The sequence below is a fragment of the Coregonus lavaretus genome (assembly GCF_964263955.1).
Source record: "Coregonus lavaretus genome assembly, chromosome: 29".
Lineage (NCBI taxonomy): Eukaryota > Metazoa > Chordata > Actinopteri > Salmoniformes > Salmonidae > Coregonus > Coregonus lavaretus.
In genome coordinates this window covers 20,469,702-20,497,372 of record NC_140016.1, presented here as the reverse complement: position 1 = coordinate 20,497,372, position 27,671 = coordinate 20,469,702, and the positions used below count along the sequence as shown (strand labels likewise).

General features: G+C 42.3%; 1 protein-coding gene across 1 annotated transcript; it reads left to right on the top strand.

Moving 5' to 3' along the window:
- The first annotated feature begins 2,634 nt into the window (after window positions 1-2,634).
- Window positions 2,635-27,671, top strand: LOC311104850 (diacylglycerol kinase theta-like). Its single transcript, XM_084146792.1, has 23 exons — window positions 2,635-3,349; window positions 6,870-6,949; window positions 7,098-7,197; window positions 8,401-8,486; window positions 12,465-12,590; window positions 12,671-12,824; window positions 14,140-14,214; window positions 14,536-14,636; window positions 15,219-15,433; window positions 15,613-15,703; window positions 18,529-18,583; window positions 18,738-18,799; window positions 19,795-19,945; window positions 20,165-20,203; window positions 20,817-20,932; window positions 21,064-21,215; window positions 21,554-21,702; window positions 21,849-22,027; window positions 23,799-23,899; window positions 24,174-24,320; window positions 24,527-24,638; window positions 24,876-25,028; window positions 25,167-27,671. Exons 1-23 carry the CDS (start codon window positions 3,127-3,129, stop codon window positions 25,266-25,268), a joined length of 2,769 nt encoding a protein of 922 aa, XP_084002918.1. The 5' UTR covers window positions 2,635-3,126; the 3' UTR covers window positions 25,269-27,671.

Below are 27,671 nucleotides of genomic sequence, written 5' to 3'. Positions count from 1 at the left end.
CTCTGAAGCAGATTTTTATCAAGGATCTCAATTTACTTTGCTCTGTTCATCTTTCCCTCGATCTTGACTAGTCTCCTAGTCCCTGCTGTTGAAAAACACCCACAGAATGATGCTGCCACCATGCTTCACCGTAGGGATGGTGCCAGGTTTCCTCCAGACGTGACTCTTGGCATTCAGGTCAAATAGTTCGATCTTGGTTTCGTCAGACCAGAGAATCTTCTTTCTCATGGTCAGTCCTTTAGGTCCCCCGATTGCTCAATTTGGCTGGGCGGCCAGCTCTAGGAAGAGTCTTGGTGGTTCCAAACTTCTTCCATTTAAGAATTATGGAGGCCACTGTGTTCTTGGGGACCTTAAATAATGCAGACATTTTTTGGAACCCTTCCCCAGATCTGTGCCTCGACACAATCCTGTCTCGGCGCTCTACGGACAATTCCTTCGACCTCATGGCTTGGTTTTTGCTCTGACATGCACTGTCAACTGTGGGACCTTGTATAGACAGGTGTGTGCCTTTCCAAATCATGTCCAATCAATTGAATTTACCACATGTGGACTCCAAGTTGTAGAAACATCTCAAGGATGATCAATGGAAACAGGATGCACCTGAGCTCAATTTCAAATCTCATTGCAAAGGGTCTGAATACTTTAAGTAAGGTATTTCTGTTTTATTTTTAATACATTTGCAAAAATGTCTAAACCTGTTTTCGCTTTGTCATTATGGGGTATTGTGTGTAGATTGAACATTTTAATTTTAATCCATTTTAGAATAAGGCTGAAACAATGTGGGAAAAGGGGTCTGAATACTTCCCGACTGCACTGTGTGTGTGTATATACAGTATAAATCATTGGTCGAGACCTGTTTGGTCCATTCCTCACCTATTTTCTCAATTTGGTATAAACGTATGTATACTAAACAAAAACATGCAACGATTTTACTGAATCACAGTTCATGTAAGTCAATTGAAATAAATAAATGAGGCCCTAATCTATGGATTTCAGATGACACGGCCACCCAATTGGGAGCCGGAGCCAGGCCCAGTCAATCAGAATGAGTTTTTCCCCACTGAAGGGCTTTATTACAGATAGAAATACACCTCAGTTTTGTCAGGTGGCTGGTGTCAGACCATTCCGCAGGTGAAGAAGCCGGATGTGGAGGTCCTGGGCTGCTGTGGTTACACGTGGTCTGCGGTTGTGAGGCCAGTTGGGCGTACCGTTAAATTCTCTACAACGACGGAGGCCGCTTATGGTAGAGAAATTAACATTAAATTATCTGGCAACAGCTCTGGTGGACATTCCTGCAGTCAGCATGCCAATTGCACGCTCCCTCAAAACATTAGACTGCTGTGGCACTGTTGTGTGACAAAACTACATTTTAGAGTGGCCTTTTATTGTCCACAGCACAAGGTGCACCTGTGTAATGTTCATGCTGTTTAATCAGCTTCTTGATATGCCATACCTGTCAGGTGGATGGATTATCTTTGCAAAGGAGAAATGCTCACTAAAAGGGATGTAAATACATTTGTGCACAACATTTGAGAGATATTATTTTTGTGTGTATGGAACATTTCTGTGATCTTTTATTTCAGCTCATGAAACATAGGACCAACACTTTACATGTTATTGTTCAGTATAGGTAGGCTTACAATAGAATACAAATGTTTTCATATTCCTCTCAAAACAGGTCACAATGGCCTTGTTTTTCAAAACATTTAATCCAGATTAAAATTATCCTGTGTTGTCTTAATCCTAAACCCCCATTCAATTGTCTTCCCCTTCACTTTAGAAATACAATATTAAGCCCAAATGTAATGGGATCATATGGAAGTATCTTTGTTGTAGCATATGTAATATGTTGAGATTTGGTTCAGTTCTCTAAAAACTGCATCCAAAAATCTAAAGGAGAAGAATCTAACACCACATGATCATTTTGATCTGGATTACATTTTTTGAAAATCTGGGCCCTGGATTTCCACCTCTTGATCTGCATGCTCTTAGCTATCCCCAGTGACATAAACTTTAGGCTTAGGTTTATTAATTTAACAGTGTTCATGTCATGTCAGTAGTCATATGTATTTTCACCTAACCGGCCTATGCCCAAGAGTTGGTTGACTAATGAATTGAATGCCAGGGACGATATGAAAGGCAGAGAGAGGTCCTTTGGGGTTTATGATGAAGCACACCCATGCACTTTACTTTTGAGTTGATAGGTTATAAGATATGTCAGGTTTCCACCAATTCGTTTGACCACAGATAAATAAAATACTGATGGCGCTGGTAGGTGAAATGCTGCATGCCAAAAGATTATGGGCAATACAAGTAGGCTAGTGAACAACAGCCAAGAGTTTCTATTGCATTTGTAAAAACGTTTCGTTTTTATATAATCTAGAGAACTGCACAATGAGTGGTTGGGCAATAGGGTCGCTGGCGCGTTATGGTCGAGATGGCTGCAGGAGCCCCGCAGACCTTCCCTGCTTGTGCTGTGCTTAATTTGTGTTGAATATTCTCTGATGCTGGTCACTCACTCATCATGCCTGGGCGCTATGAGGGCCAACCTTGTGAGGGCGGATGAAAACCGCTGCACAGCTATGAAAACTGCGGGCGGAAGTAGCTAGCAGATTATGTGTAAAAGCTGCCAAAGAAAAACAGTGAGCAGGATAAAAACAACCATTTTAGTTAGCAATTTAAGTCGCTAATTAGTTAGGTTGATACTTGTTGCTTTTATGGATTTTCTTTGAACTTGCTTTCTTGCTTGCCTTACATTTTTTTGCGAGCAAATGGAGCGTTTGCTAACGTTAGCTAGTAAGCGTCCTTTTCATGTTTCCTGGTGACGAGCGACAAGACTGAGTGTTTTGTCAATTAACCATCTTTCTGGATCATTCAATACTTATGTTTATAATTGTTTTGAAATGCTGGGAGCTAACTGCCATGTCTATTTTTGTTAGCTAACTTCATGACCGCTATGGCTCCAGCAGCAGCTGGCACCACTGGCTCCAAAGTGTAATGACACGGCGGTTGGGCATAACGTAGCTGGAGCTCGCTGGTTTTGCCGCTTGGCAGCGGAAACATATTTTCACTCAAACACCCTAGCTACGTTTTCATTATACACGACCCTTGTGGTGCACAGATACGATGGCAAACAGCACTCGAACGAAGAATGAGAATTCTATCATGGAAAGCCCAAGCGCAAGCCCCCTGTCCGGTAGGAAAAAGGCACAACAGTCCCCTGGGTCTCGCTCAAGGTACCATGTCAGTGCACCCGGACATTGTTTTAGGAAAGTGACTCTCACCAAACCAACGTTCTGCCACAACTGCAGTGATTTCATATGGGGTCTTATCGGATTCATTTGTGAAGGTAGGTTGGTTTACATGAGACGTGACAGTTGTTTTTGTTTATTCACTTGATCAGACCATTTGAGTTGAAACGGCTCAACTGAAATGTAAAATGTGCTTGACATTGGGGAATTTACCCAGAATTGTTGAATGCACAACTGAAGCATTTTGAGGTTGACGTAATGCGTATAGGTTCTAAACTTGTCTAGATATTGTCGCCGTGTACAGTATGGCATGTTCATAGAGCAGTACTCAGTGTGTCATAGGCTAGAGGAAGAGCTGTATGTGTGTAGTAACGTTGTGTGCGTGTCTGTTTGTGTGTGTGTGTGTGTGTGTGTGTGAAAGATGCCTTGTCGCTGTGTGTCCAATGAGTTTGTGTGTGTAAAAATGTTTCACTGCAGCCTGTAGGCCTATGCCGTTATCATGCATAGACTGGCATTATGATGCTATCAATGAATGTAAATTCAGTAAAGTCCCTCTCCTTTACTCCATGATGTGTCCATCATGGTTGACATCTGAAAAGGTATCTCCCATGAACATGTGAATATAACATGTAGGAAACGAAGCAATCCCTAGCCTTACACTGAAGCATAGGGACAGCACAGCAGCATTGCACAACAGCATAAGACGATGGACAGCACCCAGTGTTACCAGGCAGAGCGAAGGAAGGGAAACGCAAAGTCTCTGTTGCGCAATCAGCTACAGACAAGTCGTGATATACTTTAACTGGTCGGCATGGCAACAGGGGACTGGATGCTCGAGAGCAACAAAAAAAAGCTAAACACCCTAGACATGGCATAAGAAATATATATAATGCTACAATGGTGCTATATTTTTGACTTATGTGCATTCTTAAATGCTGTAACAGCCTATTTGTTAATGTGTCAAATGTGAAGCATAGACTGCATGTCGCCTCCATGAAGGTGGATGCGATCATGCACTCTTGTTGTTAGACAGCTTGTCTTATTAGAACATTTGTTCCTGTGCCATCTAGCCCAAGCCCATAATATCTCAGTAGATATGTTGTGCTGCTTATGGCCTGGTACAAACAGAAGGACCTGACAGATATGCAGTCTCTTTGATGTTCTTCAGAGATTGCAATGGATGGACAAGGACTTGAGCCTTACCAGCTGAGGTCCACTGCTCCTTTCCCACTGGGCACAGATGTCAATTCAACGTCTATTCCACGTTGGTTCAAAGTAATTTAATTGAAATGACGTGGAAACAACGTTGATTCAAGCAGTGTGTGCCCAGTGAGTTGTGACAAACTAATGCTCCTTTCAACAAAGTTTGAATATAGACCCGAGCCATAACCTTGTCAGGAACCACATTCAGTAGCACTTTCTATAAACCACAAGTACAGTTGAAGTCGGAAGTTTACCTACACTTAGGTTGTCATTAAAACTCGTATTAAAACTTGTTTTTCAACCACTCCACAAATGTCTTGTTAACAAACTATAGTTTTGGCAAGTTGGTTAGGACATCTACTTTGTGCATGACACAAGTAATTTTTCCAATAATTGTTTACAGACAGATTATTTCACTTATAATTCACTGTATCACAATTCCAGTGGGTCAGAAGTTTACATACACTAAGTTGACTGTGCCTTTAAACATCTTGGAAAATTCCAGCAAATGATGTCATGGCTTTAGAAGCTTCTGATAGGCTAATTGACATCATTTGTGTCAATTGGAGGTGTACCTGTGGATGTATTTCAAGGCCTACGTTCAAACGCAGTGCCTCTTTGCTTGACATCATGGGAAAATCAAAAGAAATCAGCCAAGACCTCAGAATAAAAATTGTAGACCTCCACAAGTATGGTTCATCCTTGGGAGCAATTTCCAAACGCCTGAAGCTACCACGTTCATCTGTGCAAACAATAGTGCGCAAGTATAAACACCATGGGACCACGCAGCCGTCATACCGCTCAGGAAGGAGACGCGTTCTGTCTCCTAGAGATGAACGTACTTTGGTGCGAAAAGTGTAAATCAATCCCAGAACAACAGCAAAGGACCTTGTGAAGATGCTGGAGGAAACAGGTACAAAAGTATCTATCTCCACAGTAAAATGAGTCCTATATCGACATAACCTGAAAGGCGGCTCAGCAAGGAAGAAGCCACTGCTCCAAAACCACCATAAAAAAGCCAGACTACGGTTTACAACTGCACATGGGGACAAAGATTGTACTTTTTGGAGAAATGTCCTCTGGTCTGATGAAACAAAAATAGAACTGTTTGGCCATAATGACCATCGTTATGTTTGGAGGAAAAAGGGGGTTGCTTGCAAGCCGAAGAACACCATCCCAACCGTTAAGCGCGGGGGTGGCAGCATCATGCTGTGGGGGTGCTTTGCTGCAGGAGGGACTGCTGCACTTCACAAAATAGATGGTATCATGAGGAAGGAAAATTATGTGGATATATTGAGGCAACATCTCAAGACATCAGTCAGGAAGTTAAAGCTTGGTCGCAAATGGGTCTTCCAAATGAACAATGACCCCAAGCATACTTCCAAAATTGTGCAAAATGGCTTAAGAACAACAAAGTCAAGGTATTGGAGTGGCCATCACAAAGCCCTGACCTCAATCCTATAGAACATTTGTGGACAGAACTGAAAAAGTGTGCGCAAGCAAGGAGGCCTACAAACCTGACTCAGTAACACCAGCTCTGTCAGGAGGAATGGGCCAAAATTCACCCAACTTATTGTGGGAAGCTTGTGGAAGGCTACCCAAAACATTTGACCCAAGTTTAACAATTTGAAGGCAATGCTACCAAATACTAATTGAGTGTATGTAAACTTCTGACCCACTTTGAATGTGATGAATGAAATAAAAGCTGAAATAAATAATTCTCTCTACTATTATTATGACATTTCACATTCTAAAGTGGTGATCCTAACTGACATAAAACAGGGAATTTGTACTAGGATTAAATGTCAGGAATTGTGAAAAACTGAGTTTAAATGGATTTGGCTGAGGTTTATGTAAACTTCCGACTTCAACTGTAGGTCTATTGTAATGCACCATGACTGCCACAACTGTGTCCATCTGGGTGACACTGAGAATCAGATTTTCACTTAAAAATGTATGTAAAAAAACAACAACAACAACAACAATGATTGCAAAGTTAAACAAAGCATACAACTCTATGTACAAGGACCACTTTTAACAATTTCCATAGAAAATGTTACAAAAAACATTTACTTAAAGTTGTATGTTTAAACAATTTTTTTGTTGCAATAATTTTTTGGGGTTTGGCATAAATGTTAAAGTAAAAAAATCTGATTCTCATAGTCACTCGGTTACCGTAGAATTGCCCATCTATAAAGACTATTACGAATACTTAGCAAGTATTATAATGCATTATTGGATGAAGGCATTACTAATGCATTTACAGTACATTAACCTATACAAAGGTAGTTTATAGACAGTGTAACACCAAAACCTCATTACAAGAAATGAATGGTACTTTGGAAAGCCTAGTTACTGACACTCCAAAGATGAATTGACTAATTGACTGACTCTGGTGTCTCCTCCCACCCCTAGTGTGTAACTTTATGTGTCATGAGAAGTGCCTGAAGACTGTGAGGACTGTCTGTTCATGCATGGCCCCGACGCTGGTGCGGGTGAGTGACAGCACAAAGTTAAACTGCACTATCACTGCTTGTGATCAGATGGATGACTGCATGCTCCTGGTTAGTGCATGCTAGCCCGACAATCCTTCGGCATGGTCTTTTTGGTCATATTCCTTTTTTGTCCATTTGTGAACTCCAGGTCCCTGTCGCCCATTGCTTTGGTCCAGCAGGGCAGAAAAAGAGATTCTGCTGTGTGTGTCGAAAACATCTGGAGGGAAACACAGCCATTCGCTGTGAAGGTTGGTTTTCAAGAGCTTTCACAACATACAGTATCACACCAGTATCACAATGTACTTGCAACGTATGGCCAAAGTGTTGCAGGTTTACTTAGTAGAAGTGTGCAGGTCATCATGTTGCATATGGAAGCTAAACCTCAACGTATGTGTACATAGGCTACATTGGACAGTAAACACACAAGTGTACACACCCAAAGTAGATTTTAAATACACTCCCCTCCATATGTATTTAGACAGTGATACTAAAATATTACATTACTATACTCCAGCATTTTGGATTTGAAATCAAATGTTTCATATGAGGCGACAGTATCACCTTTTATCATACAGTGAGGGAAAAAAGTATTTGATCCCCTGCTGATTTTGTACGTTTGCCCACTGACAAAGAAATGATCAGTTTATCATTTTAATGGTAGGTTTATTTGAACAGTGAGAGACAGAATAACAACAAAAAAATCCAGAAAAACGCATGTCAAAAATGTTATAAATTGATTTGCATTTTAATGAGGGAAATAAGTATTTGACCCCCTCTCAATCAGAACGATTTCTGGCTCCCAGGTGTCTTTTATACAGGTAACGAGCTGAAATTAGGAGCACACTCTTAAAGGGAGTGCTCCTAATCTCAGTTTGTTACCTGTATAAAAATACACCTGTCCACAGAAGCAATCAATCAATCCGATTCCAAACTCTCCACCATGGCCAAGACCAAAGAGCTCTCCAAGGATGTCAGGGACAAGATTGTAGACCTACAATTTGTAAAGTCACAAGCTTGATGTAGTCATTGAATGCTAGGAATATGGGACCAAATACTCAACTTTTGACTACTTTAATACACTAAGTGAAATTTGTCCAAATACTTACGACATCTTCAAATGGGGGGACTAGATCTATAAAGTGCTTTCACTTCTAAACAGTAAATCAGATATGTATGAAAAGACCCTCAAATAAAAGGTAACATTCTGTACTGTCACCTAATATGAAACAATTTATCTCAAATCCAAACTGCAGTAGTAGGGGAGTGTACTTTTACATTTTAGTCATTTAGCAGACGCTCTTATCCAGAGCGACTTACCGTAGTGAGTGCATACATTTTCGTACATGACATTCAAACTGTATTTTAAACTTCCTTGGGGGAAATCTAACTGGGAGCTGGTCCATCAGTCATAGTAGTGACCGAAGTAATATAACCTCTGTTTTCGGTTTCAGTTTGTGAGCTGCATGCCCACTCAGACTGTGCTGCGTTCAGTTGTGGTGACTGTCGTCTCTGCCACCAGGATGGGAGTCAGGACATTGTAAGTATCTCAAGCCTTCTGTCTTAAAGGTGTATTGTGTTCACAACTTTTAATTTAATGTTAATTCAGCAAACCAAAATTGGTTATTTGAAAGTTCCCTGAACATTTATTAGGTTGCGGCAAATGTTCTCATAACACAAAAACTGTCCAGTTGTGCTGATGATTATACAAAGTTTGTATGAAACATTCGACTGATGTTGCAAGAACATTCCCAGAACACATTTTGTCTGTTCTTTAAATGTCCCCAGAATGTTTCATTAGGTTGTTGGAACAGTGTGGTGGGAAAATTGTGGGGACATCACAAAATATATGTTCCCAAAACACAAACAACTATCCAGTTGTGCTAATGATTACAATGTTTCTAATAGGTTAAAAAAAAAACATTTGCCTGAAATATTTTTTTATGTTCTTAAAAAGTTCCTAAAAAAGTATTTAGGTTGTGGGACATTGTGGGGATATGACAAGAGAGAGGTTCCCAAAACACTAAAACGGATCAGTTGTGCTGACATTCAGATAATGTTTGTATCAGGGTGCACAAAACATTCCTTTGATGTTGCAAGAATGTTAACAGAACAGCTGTTCTGAGTTCTTTAACGGTTCCCAGAGAACACAGTGGCCTCCATTATTCTTAAATGGAAGAAGTTTTGAACCACCAAGACTCTTCCTAGAGCTGGCCGCCCAGCCAAACTGAGCAATCGGGGGAGAAAGGCCTTGGTCAGGGAGGTGACCAAGAACCCGATGGTCACTCTGACAGAGCTCCAGAGTTCCTCTGTGGAGATGGGAGAAACTTCCAGAAGGACAACCATCTCTGCAGCACTCCACCAATCAGGCCTTTATGGTAGAATGGCCAGACGGAAGCCACTCCTCAGTAAAAGGCACATGACAGCCCGCTTGGAGTTTGCCAAAAGACACCTAAAGAGTCTCAGACCATGAGAAACAAGATTCTCTGGTCTGATGAAACCAAGATTCAACTCTTTGGGCTGAATGCCAAGCTTCATGTCTGGAGGAAACCTGGCACCATCCCTACGGTGAAGCATGGTGGTGGCAGCATCATTCTGTGGGGATGTTTTTCAGCGGCAGGGATTGGGAGACTAGTCAGGATCGAGGGAAAGATAAATGGAGCAAAGTACAGAGAGATCCTTGATGAAAACCTGCTCCAGAGCGCTCAGGTCCTCAGACTGGGGTGAAGGTTCACCTTCCAACAAGACAACGACCCTAAGCACACAGCCAAGACAACGCAGGAGTGGCTTCGGGACAAGTCTCTGAATGTCCTTGAGTGGCCCAGCCAGAGCCCGGACTTGAACCCAATCAAACATCTCTGGAGAGACCTGAAAATAGCTGTGCAGCGACGCAAAGTACTGGGTAAAGGGTCTGAATACCTATGTAAATGTGTTATTTCAGTTTTTGATTTTTTATAAATTTGCACACATTTCTAAAAACCTGTTTTTGCTTTGTCATTATGGGGTATTGTGTGTAGATTGATGAGGGGAATTTTTTTTTAAATCCACTTTAGAATAAGGCTGTAATGTAACAAAATGTGGAAAAAGTCAAGGGGTCTGAATACTTTCTGAATGTACTGAGTGTACAAAACATAAGGAAATCCACTAGAGACATTAGATGGTTAAATAAAAATAAAAAAGCTTTGAATATCCCTTTTGAGCATGCTGAAGTTATTAATTACACTTTGGATGGTGTATCAATACACCCAGTCACTGCAAAGATACAGGTGTCCTTCCTAACTCAGTTGCCGGAGAGGAAGGAAACCGCTCAGGGATTTCACAATGAGGCCAATGGTGACTTTAAAACAGTAACAGAGTTTAATGGCTATGATATATTCCAAAATGTGCATCGTGTTTGCAACAAGGCACTAAAGTAATACTGCAAAATCCTATAGGAACACATGGTTCAGTCTGCTTTCCTCCTGACACTGGGAGATGAATTCACCTTTCAGCAGGACAATAACCTAAAACACAAGGCCAAATCTACACTTGAGTAGCTTACCAAGAGGACAGTAAATGTTCCTGAGTGGCCGAGTTATAGTTTTGTCTTAAATCTACTTGAAAATCTATGGCAAGACCTGAAAATGTAAGTCGCTCTGGATAAGAGCGTCTGCTAAATGACGTAAATGTAAATGTAAAATGGCTGTCTAGCAAAGATCACAACCAATTTGACAGAGCTTGACAAATGTTGCACAATCCAGGTGTGGCAAGCTCTTAGAGACTTACCCAGAAAGACTCACAGCTGTAATCACTCTTCTACAAAGTATTGACTCGGGTGTGAATACTAATGTAAATTAGATATTTCTGTATTTCAGTTTCAATACATTTGCAAAAATGTCTAAAAACACATTTTCACTTTGTCATTATGGGGTATTTTGTGTAGATGGGTGAGAAAACAAATCTATTTAATCCATTTTGAATTCCGGCTGTGACACAACAAAATGTGGAATAAGTCAAAGGGTATGAATACTTTTTGAAGGCACTGTATGTTTGGACAATACCTTAATAAAATATAATGACGTAAGAATATTGTCACGATCGTTACAGGAAGCGGACCAAGGCGCAGCGTGTGAAACAAACATGACTTTATTTAATTAAAGTATCAAACAAAACACGACTCGTGAAGTCCACGGTTAACAATACCGACACGGAACAAAAACCCACAACACCCAAGGGAAAAGATACAGTTTAAATATGGCTCCCAATCAGAGACAACCAGCAAACAGCTGACACTCGTTGCCTCTGATTGGGAGTCACATCGTCAAACATAGAATAAAACAAACTAGAATACCCAACATAGAAAATGAACACATAGAATGAACACACCCTGGCTCAACATATAGAGTCCCAGAGCCAGGGTGTGACAAATATTGAAATGACATTTGTTTAAAAGTTTGTCAACATCATATAATAATGTTACATTACACATACATATTGGCAGAACATTGCAGCAATGTTTTCAGAACTACTTCCGTTATCATTGAAGTATGTTTTTAGAATTTCTTTGGATCATCATGTCTTAACCTTACATAATAACTTTATAAGAGTCTCACAGGACTGTTTCCTTTTTGTTGTTATAGGTGTTAGTAGTAATGTCTCCATCAACATTCGCTGAATATTCCAAGACTGTTTTTTTTTGTTGAACAAATTCTATTGCTCCAACATTTTATGACTGAAGTATGTTCAGGGAACGTTATTAGAACCATCATGTGATAACGTCACACTATAACTTTTTGAGACCATTGTAGGAATATTCCCTGCTTGTTGTTATAGGTGTTTTAAATAACATCATCAACATTAGCAGAACGTTCCTGTAATGTTTCCTCAGAACCACTTCTATTGCTCCAACATTTGGTTGCAGCAGTATGTTCTAAGAACATTACTGGAATGTGTTAATATGTTCCCTGGCAACCTAATGAGAACCTTAGGGGAATGTTCTGTGGTAGTTTTTACAGATTTTGTGAACCACATTTTAGTGAATGTTAGAAGAAGATTCCAAGGATATTTCATTTCAAGCATTTTCTTAGAAACATTATTTGGGAATGTTTTAATTCTAATGTTAGAAAAACCTTAACTAGAACTTAGTGGGAATCTTAGGTAATGTTCTGGGAATGTTCCCGGTTTGCTGGGAATTATATACTCATTAGGCCAAGAGGCAAAACAGAAGACTAGTGCAAGGGTAGCACTTTTGAGGCAAAATTTAAGTTACAGATTGTAGCTTTAACACTTATCACCTGCCTCTGTCAGGGGAGGAATCGTCTTGAGCCAAAGAGTTCCATGAGCAAGCACACTGAAACGACGTGAGAGATATTACTGCTGTGCTGAGCAATATCAAATATGTTTGGAAGTTTGGTCCAGTCAGATCTACATAAAAGCAAATCCAGAAGGATAATGAGTGTCTTCCGATGTGGTGACTAATTCATTTATTGCTTTTTGACCCACCTCTCTCTCTGTCTCCTTTTCTATCCTCTTGTCCTAGGATACGCTTCACCACCACTGGCGGGAGGGAAACATCCCCTCAGGTGCCCGCTGTAAGGTCTGCCGACGCACCTGTGGCTCCTCGGACGTCCTGGCGGGAATGCGGTGTGAGTGGTGTGGTATTACGGTAAGACTCAAAACGACAACAAAAGTACCGCCACTAAAGAACAACTATAGTAAATAATGCGTTTGTTTCATCCTTTGCAGACACACGCTGCCTGTTATGTCATCGTGCCACCAGAGTGTGACCTAGGACGGCTACGTAGCATGCTCCTTCACCCTGCTTGCGTGCGAATATGCTCGCGGAACTTCAGCAAGATGCACTGCTACCGCATCTCTGAGAGCTGCCAGAATGAGCTGGGTAAGCTTGTGGTCTCCACCAATGTTCCCTCTAAGCTACGCGTGTGCGCGCAGTAGCCCCGATATTGCCACGCAGCTCCCCCCGGGACTGCCGCGCAGAGGAAATATCAGCCCACAGAGAAAAGCACGAGATGTCACCTCCTTATCTGAAGGACAAGTGGATAAATGTCAAGCCCTGCATGTTTTCTTTCAAAAGTCTCATGGAATGTAGGCCTACATTGAACACCACACATTGGCTGCTACTGTAGGCTGAATGATAGTCAGATATTTCCATGTAAAAATGTTGTGGGATGCATTTTCTCCATTGTTTTTGATGGTAGGCCACTCTGGTAGGCCTACATTATGATCAAATAGCCACAGTAGGCTACATGGCCACTGTTAACACTAACTTAAAGTGGGTACAGCCTCAGTGTTCATAGTAAACGTGCGCTGGAAGTTGCACAGACCTGACATTTGCTCAGTACTGAATTTTAGGGAACATTGGCCTCCACCACCCATTACCCCTCCCCACCCCCCTACCCAAAGCCACATCCTCTCAGCAACTGTTTCACACTCAGACATTACCTGAACAAACATATATAGACAGTGTGCACACAAAAAATATACACATTGGAAAGTAAATTAAGAAAGCAATAAAATATAACTGAATGGCTGAGTTTCCATTCTGAAAATGTGAGACGTAGGCCTAATTCATTCTCCGACAATACCACACAGTCAACTTTTCATTCCCTTTGTAAAAAGTCTTACTTGGGCACCTAGGCTGTCAGGAATGACATCTGCCTTTGAGCAAGTGTCAACTTGTCGTTGGGTTTCTTATTCTATGTTAGACTAGATGAATCACTAGTCAGTTGTCAAGCAAGATGAGCAACGGTAAACTGTGCTTGGCTTTGAAATTAAAAAGGCACCCATGTTTCAGACAGTTTCATTTTTACATTTTTAGTCATTTAGCAGACGCTAAATGGCATCCATGTTTCAGACAGTTTTTAGTCATTTAGCAGACGCTAAATGGCATCCATGTTTCAGACAGTTTCATTTTTACATTTTTAGTCATTTAGCAGACGTGCTTATCCATAGCAAGTTACAGTAGTGAGTGCATACATTTTCAGGATTTTTTTGTACTGGTCCCCCTTGGGAATCGAACCCACAACCCTGGCGTTGCAAGCGCCATATTCTACCAACTGAGCCACACAGGACACCAACTGTGTGTAAACAATGTGTGTAAACAATGGGAAAACTGTGGGAAAACAAATGCAACGTTAATTATATTTCCTCATTGTTTGCCTTCACGTACCTATACTTGACCTTTGCTTCATCAGATAACTTGGACGAAGTTGACACCCAGATTCCAGCACCTACAAAGGAGAGCCAGCCGGCAACCGCAGTGGATTCAGGTACGTACAGGATGAGTTGTCACATTGTGTATTTGGCCACTAATGTTTCCCTGTGATCATTGAAATCACATCTAAACCTATACGATTATTCCCATGTTTCAACTATAAAAGAGAGTCCCTAATGTTTCTGTTGGAAGTTATTTTGTGGTGCTTTAACTGTGTGGGCTATTTGGAGCATGACACTGAGCTGACAGGGGTCCTACCGCTCCCAATGTTCAGCAGCATTTGCTAATGCTTAGTAATCTATCCTAATCCTAATTATACAGGTCCATAGAACTGACCACGTTTGTCTAAATAGTGTGTTTTTTTTGCAAACTCCAGGGAAGCAGGTTCTCAAGGTGTTTGATGGGGACGATGCAGTCAAGCGCAGCCACTTCCGTTTGGTCTCCATTCCTCGGATAACCAAGAATGAGGAAGTGGTGGTGAGATTCTCCCCATTCCCTAAAATGGATTAACACTGGATTAATTCCATTTTTTTTCTGGCATTAAGTGCTTAATTGTTTTTAGAGTGCTTTTTTTTTTTTGAATGCTTAGCAGGACAGGAAAATTGTCCAATTCACGCCCATATCAAGAGAATATCCCTCGTCATCCCTACTGCCTCTGATCTGGCGGACTCTCTAAACACGCATGCTTCGTTTGTAAATTAGGTCTGAGTGTTGGAGTGTGCCGCTGGCTATCCATACATTTAAAAAACAAGAAAATGATGCCGTCTGGTTTGTTTAAATTAAGAAATTTGAAATGATTTATATTTTAGCAATTACATTTACTTTCGATACTTAAGTATATTTAAAACCAAATACTTTACTGGGTGACTTTCACTTTTACTTGAGTCATTTTCTATTAAGGTATCTTTACTTTACTGACAATTGGGTACTTTTTCCACCACTGACTATGTGAAGTGTATAAGTACTACTGGTCAGTAGAATCAGGTCAGGTGTGTTGAAGCCTGCACACCCAATAGGTCTCTCCAGGAGGAGGATCACTGATCTAATCCCTGTCTGCAGGAGTCAGCGTTGAGGACCTTCTACATCCCAGATGACTCGCTGGACTACGAGCTCCAAGACAACGGCCAGCAGGCTCTACACCACAACGACATCCTCAACCGTAACGGCACCCCCGACGAAAGGGCCATCTTTAAGGAGAATGTGCCCGAGGCGTGGCTCCTAAGGGCCAAACCCCAGGAGACAGAGGTCCTCAAGATTTACGCCGGCTGGCTCAAGTGAGTACTGCTGGGGGACAATACTTAGTCATTGGGCAAATCTCAAATGACTATTCCCTAAATAGTGCATTACTTTTTGACCAAATCCTTTGCTGATACAAATTAGTTGTTCCCATGGTAAAAGTTTCCCTCATACCATACCTCTATCTCCCATCTCTACTGCCTGGCTCTGTTTACAGGGTTGGCGTGGCGTACATATCGATCTCCATCTCCAAGAACAGCACGGTGGATTCTGTCATTAAGGAGGTCCTCACTCAACTGGGAAGACAGGTACAGCTTACCAGCAGGTCTCCAACATAACACACCCAGTCCACCTTAACTGCAGCTTGGCACAAACCTTGGCACTAGTATTGTTCACAGAAGTTGCAATTAATGGTTGTACTAGAGCAGGGGTGTCAAACTCATTTTAGCTCAGGGGCCACATGGAGGAAAATCTATTCCCAAGTGGGCCGGACCGGAAAAATCATGGTATATATAACTTAAAAACAACAACTTCAGATTGTTGTCTTTGTTTTAATACGATCAACATACAACATAAAGCTGGAGCCTGAGGACAGTGTGTCCAAAATAGTACAAGCACAACATCACTATTAATCATAAAACACGTCAAGTTTATTTGAAAATTCTAAAGAAAAAGAACACACAAACACACAATGCCTCAGTGATTAACATAACTGTTTCACAGATCACAGAACTATATCAGGGTGTCATTTCTCAGGCAGAAATGTAGATAAAAAATAATGAAATCCTGTTCCCCAAACAAGTGCAAGAACCACAGAGTCAAGAATAGGTTAAATATACAAATAAAATAAAAACAATTAAAAACAATAGCACATCAACATAAAAACATATAAACATAAAGCTGGAGCCTGAGGACAGTGTCCAAAAGCACAACATCACTATTAATCATAAAACACCTCAAGTTATTTGAAAGTTCTGAGGACAAAGAACACACAAACACACAATGCCTCAGTGATTCACAGAAGTATATCACAGATCACAGAACTATATCAGGGTGTCATTTCTCAGGCAGAAATGTAGATAAAAATAATGACATCCTGTTCCCCAAACAAGTGCAAGAACCACAGAGTCAAGAATAGGTTAAATATACAAATAAAATAAAATCAATTAAAAACAATAGCACATCAACATAAAAACATATAAACATAAATCTGAAAGCGTTGCTCAAACTCCAGTAACAGTCCCGTTATTTTATCTTTGAACCGCTTCATGTCTGCCACATGTTGGGTCGCGCACACATTTTTCAGACAGGGGAAGTGAGCTGCATCACCACCGGCGAGTTGCGTCTCCCACAATGACAGCTTCAACTTGAAAGAACGTATGCTGTCATAATACTGCGTGACAACTTTGTTGCGCCCTTGCAGCTGTTTGTTGAAGTTATTCAGGTGCTCTGTAACATCCACCATAAATGCAAGGTCCTGCATCCATTCTGCGGAATGAACTGTTCAATTTCTTCTCGTAAATCAAAGAAACGCCTCAGCACAGCACCTCGGCTTAACCATCTTACCCCAGTGTGGTATGGCAGGCCATAGATGTGGTCTTTCTCTCTGAGAAGGCTGTCAAACTGACGGTGATTCAGGCTTCTGGATCGGATGAAATTAACCAGTCCACTCCGACCCTGTCCAGCGCGCAGACGAGTGCGGTAAAAATATCAGCTGCTGTCGTTGTATCTGTCATCGGCACGAACTCCATGAACTCCTCGGTGACGGTCAATGTGTCATCAACTCCGCGGATGAAAATGGCCAGTTGTGCAACATCTGTAATGTCCGTGCTTTCATCAATTGCAACCGAAAACGCAATAAATGACTTTACTTTTTGCTTCAACTGGCTGTCCAAATCCACTGAAAGATCGGAAATCCTGTCTGCAACTGTGTTTCTTGTCAGGCTGATATTTGCAAAAGCCTGCCGCTTTTCAGGGCACACAATCTCCGCTGCCTTCATCATGCATGTTTTTACAAATTCACCCTCACTAAATGGTTTTGAAGCCACTGCGATTTCATTAGCAATGAGGTAGCTAGCTTTCACTGCAGCGTCACTGATGTCTCGGCTGTGAGTAAACACAGACTGCTGTTTCTTCAGACCCGCCAACAGTTCATTCACCTTCTCTCATCTCCGCTGTCCTTGAAAGTTGTCATATTTGTCGGCATGAAGACTCACAAAGTGGCGACGAAGGTTATATTCTTTCAGCACTGCAACATGCTCTGAACACACCAAACATACAGCTTTCCCATTAAATTCCGTGAATAAATAGGATGACCATTTTTCTTGGAACACTCTGCGTCCACTTTTCTCTTTTTTGACAGAGACATATTGGGGCAATGAGGGTGCCAAAGCACATAATGTTAAAAGTAGAAGCCGTAATAAATATCGCGGGCAAAACTCCTGAGTGGCGCAGTGGTCTAAGGCACTGCATCGCAGTGCTAACTGTGCCACTAGAGATCCTGGTTCGAATCCAGGCTCTGTCGCAGCTGGCCGCGACCGGGAGACTCATGGGCGGCGCACAATTGGCCCAGCGTCGTCCAGGGTAGGGGAGGGAATGGCCGGCAGGGATGTAGCTCAGTTGATAGAGCATGGTGTTTGCAACGCCAGGGTTGTGGGTTCGATTCCCACGGGGGGCCAGTATAAAAAATAAAATAATGTATTCACTAACTGTAAGTCGCTCTGGATAAGAGCATCTGCTAAATGACTAAAATATAAAATGTAAATGTAAAACAAAGTAGCTCATTGGCTGCACGTGCTTGACCTACTTGCTCTGCCCCGGTATAAACAGTTTGCTTGCTTAACACAATTGCTATTGCGCCATCCAGTGGACGCAATTGGAACAGCAGTTTATTTTATTGAAAAATTGCAGCGCATTTTTATACTTTACAAAAATATTATACAATTATTATTATTATTTTATTTTTTTAATCGGCCCGCGGGCCGGATTAAACCCGTTTGCGGGCCTGATCCGGCCCGCGGGCCGGACGTTTGACACCCCTGTACTAGAGACTCCTTTGCTCTGACTGTATAAACGTATCTGTTAATGACAACCCTAGTTCAATACTCTTGTTTGGTGATGCTCTTTTCTCCAGGATGAAGACCCATCAAGCTTCAACCTTGTGGAGGTTTACATGGGCAGTAAGCAAGGTAAGGAAACAGGAAATGGGAAGGTGTCATACCTATACATCAAGGCTGGGTTTTTACATAGCATAAGAAATGTCATACTCTGTTTATATGCCTTCATTACTGTGTCTTATCAAAGTTCACTGACAGTGTGTGTTCTTTCTGTCTCTACATTCAGTTCAGAGACAAGGGCTGACAGGCCAGGAGCTGCTGCTGTACAAACTGCAGGAGATAAGGAAGGTATGAGGAACTTCAACCTAACATTCAAGTTTATGGGTGATTGGGTGTGCATTCGGAAAGTATTCAGACCCCTTCCCTTTTTCCACATTTTATTACGTTACAGCCTTATTCTAAAATGGATTCAATAAAAGGCACATGACAGCCTGCTTGGAGTTTGCCAAAAGGCACCTAAAGGACTCTCAGACCATGAGAAACAAGATTCTCAGGTCTGATGAAACCAAGATTCAACTATTTGGGCTGAATGCCAAGCGTCACGTCTGCAGGAAACCTGGCACCATCCCTACAGTGAAGCATGGTGGTGGCAGCATCATGCTGTAGGGATGTTTTTCAGCGGGCAGGGACTGGGAGACTAGTCAGGATCGAGGGAAAGATGAACGGAGCAAAGTACAGAGAGATCCTTCATGAAACCCTGCTCCAGAGCGCTCAGGTCCTCAGACTGGGGTGAAGGTTCACCTTCCAACAGGACAACGACCCTAAGCACACAGCCAAGACAACGCAGGAGTGGCTTCAGGACAAGTCTCTGAATGTCCTTGAGTGGCCCAGCCAGAGCCCGGACTTGAACCCGATCGAACATCTCTGGGGAGATCTGAAAATAGCTGTGCAGCGACGCTCCCCATCCAAGCTGACAGAGCTTGAGAGGATCTGCAGAGAATAATGGGAGAAACTCCCTAAATACAGGTGTGCCAAGTGTTGTGTCATATTCGAGGCTGTAATCAGTGCCAAAGGTGCTTCAAAAAAAGTACTGACTAAAGGGTCTGAATACTTATCTAAATGTGATAAACTTCTAAAAACCTGTTTTTGGTTTGTCATTATGAGGTATTGTGTGTAGATTGATGAAGAAAAATAACTATTTAATCAATTTTAGAATAAGGCTGTGACGTAACAAAATGTGGAAAAAGTCAAGGGGTCTGAAGACTTTCCGAATGCACTGTATGTGTGTGTAGGTGTTTACGAACAGGTATGTGTGTTTATCTGTGTATTTTTGTTCCTGACAGATCTCCCTAAGGCAGATGAACCAGACCCGTTTCTACATAGTGGAGAGCAGGAAGCAGGTTGTCCAGGTCCACCTGCTGCTAGAGGGACTGCCTGTACAGCTGAGCAAGGAGGAATATGCAGACCTGCTACAGGAGCACTTAGCTATCAAGAGTGAGTCGACACACATCAGATCACCATGCTGCTCCTTTGCTAGAATTAAAACGGACAGAATCCCACGGTATTCAGTGTTATCCCCCTTTCATTCCGATTACCCCAGAGATCCTCCTGAACATTTCCCTTGAAATGGACTATAGTTGATTTAAATGTGATTAGTACTGTTGTTAACTGACTAGATGTGAATCTGCTCTCCTCTTCACCCCTGCTCCATAGGTCACTTGGTCACCATCACACATGTTTACGGGAGCCAAGGTGGGTACGTCGCCATGGAAACAGCCAGTGGAGCACCACCTTCCCTTCTCCACCCCCCTCCATCTCATCCCACTCTCTAATCCTGCTGTCCCTTCCCTCTCATCCTACTCTTTTCTCCCCACAATCCCCTCCCTGACCCCCTCCCTGTGCCCTCATTCCACATCATCCCCATTCAGTACACACAGGCTTTAGTTGGCTCTGAAACAGACAGCCTGTTCTGGGTTGTATGTCCCTGCTTGACACTGCTCAAGTCACTGCTCTGTTGCTGCAGGCCACTGCAGCAGGATCCTGCCCCATTCAGTGTTACATAAGCCTCTTTCTTACAGACTGTGAGTGTCCCACTGCAGCTGCCACTTCCCAAGAGCTAAATGGTCCATTTATATCAAGCCTGCTGTATGACCCACATCCATTGATCTTGTGATGTCTTTATTATAATAAACAATTTATTTGTGGAGAACGTTTGATGCATTATATCCAAAGTACTAAATGTCGTCATAACATTGAATGTGTGCCAGTCTGGGCTATATGAGATATCCTATTTACAGGGCTTGTTATGCAACGTCACATTGTGAGTTCATCGATCATGAGGTTTGCTTGTCTGCCTGAGTTGCAGGTGCAGTAGTGGTGCAGATATCATGTTTCTCTGAGGCTGAGAGGATCTACATGTTAGCCAAAGACACGTCTGTCAGCAACCAGCAGCTGACCTCCCTAGTCATACCAGAGATTATGGTAATACTGCATCAATGTGAAGTAAACAATCCCAGATCCCAGTTGAATGTGTAATTTATGTGAACTAAACTTTTAAAGAAGATGGCTTGCTTTACTCCATTGACAATGCTGCTGTTGTAACTCTCCTGCAGCACAACAAGTTGCCCAAAGGTGGCTCGCCCCTACTGGTGTTTGTCAACCCCAAGAGCGGCGGGCTGAAGGGCCGAGAGCTTCTCTATGGCTTCCGGAAGCTTCTGAACCCCCACCAAGTGTTTGACATGACCAACGGGGGACCATTGCCTGGGTGAGACAAATGGTGGTTAGCCACATTCAGCAGGGTAATGTCAGAGCTGTTGTGTTTGTAGAAGGGGGGTCTATGTTGTGCAATGTTTTTTTCCACTAGGTCTTTCGAAAGAGTTTTGTCTACTATGTATGTTAGTTAGCCATGACACGGACACAAAGAAATTAGCCAACCAACGAATACATGATTGACTTTAAATATATATGTTGTAGAAAATAATAGAAACATTATTATTTGTGTAAGAGATATATCTAACTAGCTAACTAGGCTACAATTCTAACCAATTAAATAAACACCTTATCTCTTTTATTTTTGTATGTTCTTTTTTCTATCCTCCACAGACTGCACACGTTTAGGGAGGTACCCCGCTTCCGGGTTCTGGTGTGTGGGGGAGATGGGACGGTGGGCTGGGTCCTGAGTGTCCTGGAAGCCATCAGACACAAACTGGTCTGTCCCGAGCCCCCCATTGGCATTGTTCCACTGGGCACAGGTGAGAGGGACCCCTGAGGACACACCCTTCTCTTCTAATCACTGTAGTGTGCATATGTTAGCTTTAATCATCTTACATCAGTAGTTGAACTATTGGATATTGGATATTTTTCCCAATAACCCCCCCCCCCCAATGCCTTCCATCAGGTAACGACCTGGCGCGGATCCTGCGCTGGGGGACGGGCTACAGCGGAGAGGACCCCCACCACATCCTGGTGTCTGTAGACGAGGCGGAGGAGGTGCAGATGGACCGCTGGACCATCCTGCTGGATGCACAGGAAGTCACTGAGGACGGCAAGGAGAACGGCTTCCTGGAACCACCAAAGGTACAATCAGATTCATGTAGATATGATTCATATTATAACTATTGCCATTGTTATAACTATAATGCCAAGAGATACAGTTGAAGTCGGAAGTTTACATACACTTAGGTTGGAGTCATTAAAACTCGTTTTTCAACCACCACAAATTTCTTGTTAACAAACTATAGTTTTGGCAAGTCGGTTAGGACATCTACTTTGTGCATGACACAAGTAATTTTTCCAACAATTATTTACAGACAGATTATTTCACTTATAATTCACTGTATCACAATTCCAGTGGGTCAGAAGTTTACATACGCTAAGTTGACTGTGCCTTTAAACAGCTTGGAAAATTCCAGAAAATGATGGCATGGCTTTAGAAGCTTCTGATAGGCTAATTGACATCATTTGAGTCAATTGGAGGTGTACCTGTGGATGTATTTCAAGGCCTACCTTCAACCTCAGTGCCTCTTTGCTTGACATCATGGGAAAATCAAAAGAAATCAGCCAAGACCTCAGAATAAAAATTGTAGACCTCCTCAAGTCTGGTTCATCCTTGGGAGCAATTTCCAAACGCCTGAAGGTACCACGTTCATCTGTACAAACAATAGTACGCAAGTATAAACACCATGGGACCACGCAGCCGTCATACCGCTCAGGAAGGAGACGCATTCTGTCTCCTAGAGATGAACGTACTTTGGTGCGAAAAGTGCAAATCAATCCCAGAACAACAGCAAAGGACCTTGTGAAGATGCTGGAGGAAACAGGTACAAAAGTATCTATATCCACAGTAAAACGAGTCCTATATCGACATAACCTGAAAGGCCGCTCAGCAAGGAAGAAGCCACTGCTCCAAAACCACCATAAAAATGCCTGACTACGGTTTGCAACTGCACATGGGGACAAAGATCGTACTTTTTGGAGAAATGTCCTCTGGTCTGATGAAACAAAAATAGAACTGTTTGGCCATAATGACCATCGTTATGTTTGGAGGAAAAAGGGGGTTGCTTGCAAGCCGAAGAACACCATCCCAACCGTGAAGCGCGGGGGTGGCAGCATCATGCTGTGGGGGTGCTTTGCTGCAGGAGGGACTGGTGCACTTCACAAAATAGATGGCATCATGAGGAAGGAAAATTATGTGGATATTTTGAGGCAACATCTCAAGACATCAGTCAGGAAGTTAAAGCTTGGTCGCAAATGGGTCTTCCAAATGAACAATGACCCCAAGCATACTTGCAAAATGGCTTAAGAACAACAAAGTCAAGGTATTGGAGTGGCCATCATAAAGCCCTGACCTCAATCCTATAGAAAATGTGTGGGCAGAACTGAAAAAGCGTGTGCGAGCAAGGAGGCCTACAAACCTGACTCAGTTACACCAGCTCTGTCAGGAGGAATGGGCCAAAATTCCCCCAATTTATTGTGGGAAGCTTGTGGAAGGCTACCCGACACGTTTGACCCAAGTTAAACAATTTAAAGGCAATGCTACCAAATACTAATTGAGTGTATGTAAACTTCTGACCCACTGGGAATGTAATGAAAGAAATAAAAGCTGAAATAAATCATTCTCTCTACTATTATTCTGACATTTCACATTCTTAAAATAAAGTGGTGATCCTAACTGACCTAAGACATGGTATTTTTACTAGGATTAAATGTCAGGAATTGTGATAAACTGAGTTTAAATGTATTTGGTTAAGGTGTATGTAAACTTCCGACTTCAACTGTATATTTAGTTGATGCATGGGTGCACTGGTCGGCGTGGTCATTAAATTACTGCTGGTCTCCCTTGTTGCAGATAGTGCAGATGAACAACTATTTTGGGCTGGGCATCGATGCTGAGCTCAGTTTGGACTTCCACCATGCCCGTGAAGAAGAACCAGGAAAGTTCAACAGCAGGTAGGAGACCACCTCCAGTAAGAAGTTACTTTAAAATATCTCCAAAAAGAGAACATCCCTAAAACGGCTTATCCTTGGTGTGTCTCTATCAGTGGAGGCTGCTGAGGGGGATATGGCTCATAATAATGGCTGGAACGGAGTAAGTGGAATGGCATCAAACACATGGAAACCATGTGTTTGATGTATTTGATACCATTCCACTAATTCCGTCCCAGCCATTATCACTAGCCCATCCTCCCCAATTAAGGTGCCACCAACCTCCTGTGGTATGTAGGTTCCATAACAAAGGTGTGTACCTGAAGGCGGGTCTGCAGAAGCTGAGCCACACACGGAACCTTCACAAGGACCTCAAACTGCAGGTGGACAAACAAGACATAGAACTGCCCAGCATAGAAGGCCTCATCTTCCTAAACATCCCCAGGTAGGAAATACACACACAAACACACACGACTAAACTCTACACACGGCTGACAGTCAGACACTCATGACGCATGACATTCACTTCAAGATGCATGCTCATGAAGAAGAATGGCCTCTCACACTGGCCCCTTACCCACTCAAACCTAAATGTACATAATGATCTGAAACACAGTCAGTACTTACAACTGCGTGTGTGTCTGTGTTTAGCTGGGGCTCTGGGGCAGACCTGTGGGGATCAGAGGGTGACTCGCGCTACGGGAAACCCCGCATTGACGATGGCATGCTGGAGGTGGTGGGGGTGACCGGGGTAGTGCACATGGTGAGTTCATCGCTCACTACTCTTACTCAGTTGAGTACCATGTATGTCCTGATACCACAGAGAGGAGAGAGATCAGCGCTATGGTCCCAGTGTTTCAGAACGTTTTCTCCAGATAGAAATGTAAATAACCGTCATTGATATGTAGTGTATATGTATTGATGTACAGCGTTAAAATCAGGATACCACAAATGCAGTTTGTATACATGTATACAGATATATCTGTGTTGTGTGGTCCAGGGCCAGGTGCAGAGCGGCATGCGCTCTGGGATCCGTCTCGCCCAGGGTAACTACGTGCGTATCACAGTGACCAAGCCCATCCCTGTGCAGGTGGACGGAGAGCCCTGGATACAGGCCCCTGGAAATATCATCATATCTGCAGCAGGCCCAAAGGTAACAGCTTTTTGCTACTATAATGGGACAAATAGTTACAACTTTACTGTGGTATCCTTCACCATGGTTGAAAACCTCCCATACCTTTCTATAAAGTCAAGCGCTGTTAAGCGATCGTGTCCTTGATGCTGTGTTCAGGTGCGGATGCTGAGGAAGTCCAAACACAAGCAGAAGAAGCAGCCTGCCAGCCTGAAAGAGGGGCGATCCGAAAGCCCTTCGTCCAGCGATGGGGGACACTGATGCACCCCCCCCCCCCAACACCTGCTCCTTGGTGTCACCATGTGAGCATGGTGGCCTGTTGGCTGCTCTAAACAGCTGTGGCAGGGGCCCGTGTGCCCCATAGGCTCTCAGATGGTTTGCGTAGCTAGCACTGTCAGCTCCTGGAATGGTACATTGATAAAGGAGAAGATGTCACAAGCATTTAGCAGTCCTCTCATTCTCGTCTTACTGCTTATCAGTTTCACCGCTGTTGGGTTCGGTTGCCCCAGTTAGGATCATTCACATTAGCTTCCTGTCTGATTTGTTAGTTTGTTTTATTTTGCAGTCCTTCAGAGTTGGTATGGCCTGGTATATATCATAGACAAATACATGGTAACAATTGGCCATGGTATTATCTGGTACTATAGCATTTGGTACCAGATGGTTAAAATGAGTCCCCAAGAAACTGAGAGGTGTTTATGAATAACATATAATTACTCTGTTACCATGTAATATCAAAGTAAATACCAGACGGTAAAATAAAGTGTAATTGTTGCTTTTTCAAAGTTCAGACATCAAACTGCTTGACAGTCACTTGCTGGATTAACATCAAATAGTCTAGTACTTGGTAAACAGTCTAGTACTTGACAAACAGTCTAGTACTTGACAAATAATCTAGTACTTTGTTTACAAAGTACTACTACTAATGTAAAACAACAACTTGCCAAAGTCAAAATGCTTACGAGTAGTATATTAGAGTGAAAAAAACTCACTATTCGCCAAAACCACACTGGCCATTCAATAACAATTCTAGGAAGTGGATGTGAGACATTGCATGTTATGTAATACGTACATTTTTCATTAAATTGTAATACTTTGAGGAAGATCAATATTCCAAGTGTAGACTTACGACAGTAGCCTCAGAAATATGCACATCCGCACACACAAACACATCTTAATATTCAGTTAGTCCATACTCAAGTCTGTAGCCAATTTCCTCTAATTGTTTATAACCTGTCTGTAGCAGTCACCCTCGCTGCAGAATATGTACTCACCAACACTTAATGCCTCACAAATGTATTCCAAACATAAGCATCATTGGGTTTGAATGGAATCATGACTTGAATGTTGCACTCCATTCGTTGTATTACATATCTCTGTTGCTGCTCATTTTTTGTAGCTGATGGAATGAATGCAGGGAGGAGACCACCAGCCAATACTAAATATGCATTATAAACTTAGAGAGACTTGTATTGGATTTCTCCAGTCATTTGCTTGGCTTAGAGATCATGTTTCATCCATAGTAGAGATGGTACACCTGAGTACCCGTTCTCTAGTTGTCAGCACTTCGTCCGCATTCCTGGTGATATAGAATTGACAAGAAATGCAATCATGAAATGACTCCTTCATATGAAGGAGGATCTCATTTTTTACACTCCAGCACGTGATGTAGCCGGAACAGTATTTTATTGATTCTGTTTTTTTTTTTATCAAAGTCTTTGTATGTAAGTTGACTCACTTTTGTGACTTGGTGCTAGTGTGTAGCAAAACATTTGAATCTTTCACTCCACTAGCAGCTTTGGGCCCTATTCAATTAAAGCTGGTAAGCTGGTGTGGTGGTTGAGTCAGAATCTGCAGGCCTTTTATGCAGTGTGAAAGCATTTGAATTGACATGCAGTTGATGTTCTTGATTTTGAATACAGAAATTCCAACGTGCGTTGACAGCTAACTGGGCTTGAATGAATAGGGTCCTAGACTGTTGGGTCATCATGGCCCATTAGAAACTCACTGTGGTGATTTCACCTGTGGTTCCTCATTGGCCGTGTTCCAATCCTCGTAAGAGCTTCCTTTCCTTGTCCCCTCTCCTTACTGACCACTAGTAAATGAAAGGATTGGATAGATATTCACCATATACCATAGTTTCACCTGTCAAGTCAAGAGACTTATGACAAGGACATGAACCCATTTTAGACTGAGGGGACACAGCTATTGTGTTGTGAAATGCATGTACAGTCAACATCCTGTTTAAAAGAAAACCGTGAGTAAACATAGTGATGTTTTTAGCTGTAATATGAGAATGTCCATGTTTATTCCATTTAGAGGCATAAAGTGTTTCTGTGAATACAGTATGTAAAGATAAGGATTGGTTTTAGATCAGTATGTATCTTTGGTATATCTTTGGTGTCAATGGTCAGCTCTGTTCTGCAGTGCTCATTCGAATAGACAGTCTTTTAGAACCATTGCTGTGATGCTTTAATCACACCATAATTCCATCACCAAAAGCAATCCACTCTAAAGATAATACTACAATAGGAATGCCCCCTTAACCCGAATGTCCACAGCAAGGGATGATTTGAAAAGACATGAAAGTGATGACTGATTGCTGGCAAATGCATCAGCGCACTGTTTGATGGCTATCAACTATAAAGTTTTTGTGTTTACCCT

Coding starts and splice junctions, on each gene's coding strand:
- LOC311104850 (XM_084146792.1), top strand. CDS start 3,127: ATGGCAAACAGCACTCGAACGAAGAATGAGAATTCTATCATGGAAAGC. Junction 6,950..7,097: donor TGGCCCCGACGCTGGTGCGG/GTGAGTGACAGC, acceptor TGTGAACTCCAG/GTCCCTGTCGCCCATTGCTT. Junction 21,703..21,848: donor CATTGTTCCACTGGGCACAG/GTGAGAGGGACC, acceptor GCCTTCCATCAG/GTAACGACCTGGCGCGGATC.